A 3,311-nucleotide genomic window follows, 5' to 3' on the forward strand; every position below is an offset into this window, starting at 1 on the left:
TTTTCTGAATGTTTTCCACGGTGTTCAAGGTTTATTCTGTCCTTGTTTTCACTATTCTTCTTTCTTACTCCGCCTATAAGTGAATATTTAGCCTCGCCACAAACTCAAAAACTTAGCTAAATTTGCAGGCACCTTGTACCTGGTGAAAATAACATTTTAGACTTACTGAACATCTCCTCCCCCTCTTAAAAAAGTGATGTCATCACAGTGAGTGAAACCTTTCAAAAAATTAATGGGGCCAAAATCTCTTATTGGGCTCAAAAATATTTCTCAATCCGCATATCTATTTTGCTGCAATAACAATCTGATTCTGTCAAATGTTGAAAATTCCAACAGAACAAGAAAATAGCATTCCAAACTAAGAGGTTTGAAGCATCTGTACAGCAAAGATGAAGAGAGTCAAACACAGTTTGATTCCTTTTAATTCCTATGAATTAAGAATCTTTTAGGATGAGATTTTAGTTTATTTTTTTATTAAATATTGGGGTTTTTTTCAGTTTCTGCAGAAAAGTTTTTCTTTATAAACACTTGAATTGACGAAAGGAAGAGTAATTCTTAAAAAAAAATCTTACACTAAACCAGATTAAAAAGCAAGAGAAACTGACATTTGAATGCTTTAAAGCAGATGCTGGATGTCTGGATCCTTGAGCTCCTTAACGTTTGCTTCAGAATGGGTTCAGAAATCAGCCAGTTGTGTCTGGAGGCTTTGTCTCCTCTGACTGAACAATGCGCCAAAAACCAGGAGAAGGACTCGCCCCTCTTCATCGCTACCCGGCACTTCCTCAAGGTCTGCCCGCATCCCAAACCACACATGCAGTGAAGTCTCATGGGAAAACCTCCAGGGTTCTGAAGCGTTAACGTTGTGTTCCACATCCTCCCCTCAGCTGGTGTTTGACATGCTGGTCCTGCAGAAGCACAACACAGAGATGACCGTGGCCGCAGGAGAAGCTCTTTACACACTCGTGTGCCTGCATCAGGTCAGCATGTTTCTAACCACATGTTGCAGCTGTGCAGCCAATCTTTGCCTTTTTTTTTTGTTGATGTGCAGCTCAGAAAACACCGTTTGGCGCCCTCTAGTGGTCGATCCCTAAAAACAACCAAAAAAAAAGATTTTTCTGAACTAATGTGTAGAAACTTCCCTGAATTAGCTTTTGGAGGCCTTCTAATTATTTAGTTAATAATTGTTGCTTAATAGTTCAAGCTTCTTCACAGAAGTGCTCTATTTTAATATTAAATAATAAAATAAAATAAAGAAAATTACTATTTGCACTAGACTTTCTAAATATGACCGCCCAGTTCTGACCTTTTTTCTTATAAGTATAAAAACATTGTTTACATTAGTTATTCATAATGTGCATATTTTTATTTAGTTATTAATAATAAGTTAAATGTAACAACTTAAAGATTTGAAAGATCCAGATGGTTAAGTAGAGTGTGAATGTTGTAAGCTGAAGCTGATGACTAAAAACAATGAAGCTGATGGCTGAAAACGATGAAGCTGATGGCTGAAAACGATGAAGCTGATGGCTGAAAACGATGAAGCTGATGGCTGAAAACGATGAAGCTGATAGCTGAAAACGATGAAGCTGATGGCTGAAAACGATTACGCTGATTGCTGAAAACGATGAAGCTGATAGCTGAAAACGATGAAGCTGATAGCTGAAATATTAGCTAAACGCAAAATTAACCTAAAAACGTTTAAAAAAAAGAAACATAGGTTAGTCGAAACAGCTAGCATGTAGCTGAAAAAATAATTAAACTCCAAAATAGCCTAAAACAATCTTAGTGCCAAAAGAGTCCAAAAATACTTTAAAACTGTAACTTTTTAACATAAATATGAATAATAAAAAAACAGAAATATTATTCCTGAATAAATCAACTTAAACCTTAAAGAACTTTCAATATTTTACTCACAATAAAAATATATTTTATCAAAATTCTTCAAGTTAGACATGCGACTTATTTGAATGATCAGGACCGAAATGGATCAGCTCAAAACTTAGGAGTTTTAAACCTAAACCTATTTCTACGTTTTCTTCGATGCTGATGCGATTCCTTCTCATTCCTTTCATCAGGTGGAGTACTCTGAGCTGGTGGAGACTCTGCTGTCCTCTCAGAGAGACGCCATCATCTACCAGCGGCTGGCCGACGCCTTCAACAAGCTGACCGCCAGCAGCACGCCGCCCACCATGGATCGCAAACAGAAGCTCGCCTTCCTCAAGAGTCTGGAGGAATTCGTGGCCAACGTGGGCGGCCTGCTCTGCGTTAAATAACCACTGGACAACATCGCTGGCCTTGACTTGTCCTGAAAATCAACCAATGAAAGACTGACCCCGCCTCCTCTGTGGGAACTTTGCCTCGGACGATGCGGCTTGAAGCCTCGGAGGAGCTTCTAGTCTGAATGTTTACCCCGTTTTCAGTGGGAACTCCTTTTTTTTTAATCCTCTCGTGCCCGTTGCACCTGCCTGTCCCGCTGCTCCTCCAGCATGTTTAGCATAGTTACTGTGGTAACCACGGAGACTGAACTGCTCGACAGAGACCTGGTTGAAGGTTTCCGGCCTCTCAAATTGCAGAGGTTGCTTTTTACGACAAAACCCCCCCGTTCCTCCGCCTTTTATTCAGTACGATGAAAGCTTCTGGAAGCTGCGCACAAACACACTCACAGGAACACAGAGGGAAGAGACTGACTGTGTTCAGGTTAGGTTTTAGAGGGGCCATTTTTGATGTCTTTTAATGAGGATCGCCATGACGCACACAAACACACACCACCCTGTCCTTTCCAGAGTGCCTTGATGTTGTCGATTGTTCTGTGGGTGTGTTTGTGTGCGACAGAGTGCCTGCGGTTTGCCAAGAGTTATGAAAAAGTGTCATTATTTTTCTGACAGTTTCCTGACTTTGTTTTTAAACAAGCTGGAGTGACTTCTCATTTTTGGCCAGTAGATGGCAGTCTGCACGAGTTAGAGATCCGAGCATCACTCACCATGGTGACCTTTGCAGATTTCATTTTGTTTTTTTTACCTGGAGAGACGTTGGGCTTTAATGACGACACAAAAAGGCCTGACGGGATGGAGGGTCGACGGGATCATTTGAGGGTTTTCCTCCTCAGCATCACTGTTCAACACACACTGGAGACTGGCATGAAGGACAGCAATAACAAACCAAATAAAAAGGAGCAGAGCCACTTCTCAAAGCATTATTTTGGAGATCCATCTCAGTCGGAGCACTATCCCAGTAATTGTAGATGGCTGTTTTTGTTAATGAAGTGTAAAAGTGTACATAAAGTTATTGTATAAAAGGTTCTGGCCTCTTCA

At 40.5% G+C, this 3,311-nt stretch overlaps 1 protein-coding gene across 1 annotated transcript in view; it reads left to right on the forward strand.

Moving 5' to 3' along the window:
• Window positions 1–3,311, forward strand: part of xpo4 (exportin 4) — a 58,371-nt gene extending 55,060 nt beyond the window's left edge. The window contains exons 22-24 of the mRNA XM_024286773.1: window positions 670–787; window positions 885–977; window positions 2,076–3,311. Of these exons, the coding sequence (XP_024142541.1) occupies window positions 670–787; window positions 885–977; window positions 2,076–2,273 (409 nt within the window). The 3' untranslated portion in view covers window positions 2,274–3,311. The remainder of the gene's footprint in view (window positions 1–669; window positions 788–884; window positions 978–2,075) is intronic.

Source organism: Oryzias melastigma, linkage group LG21 (assembly GCF_002922805.2).
Source record: "Oryzias melastigma strain HK-1 linkage group LG21, ASM292280v2, whole genome shotgun sequence".
Taxonomy (NCBI): domain Eukaryota; kingdom Metazoa; phylum Chordata; class Actinopteri; order Beloniformes; family Adrianichthyidae; genus Oryzias; species Oryzias melastigma.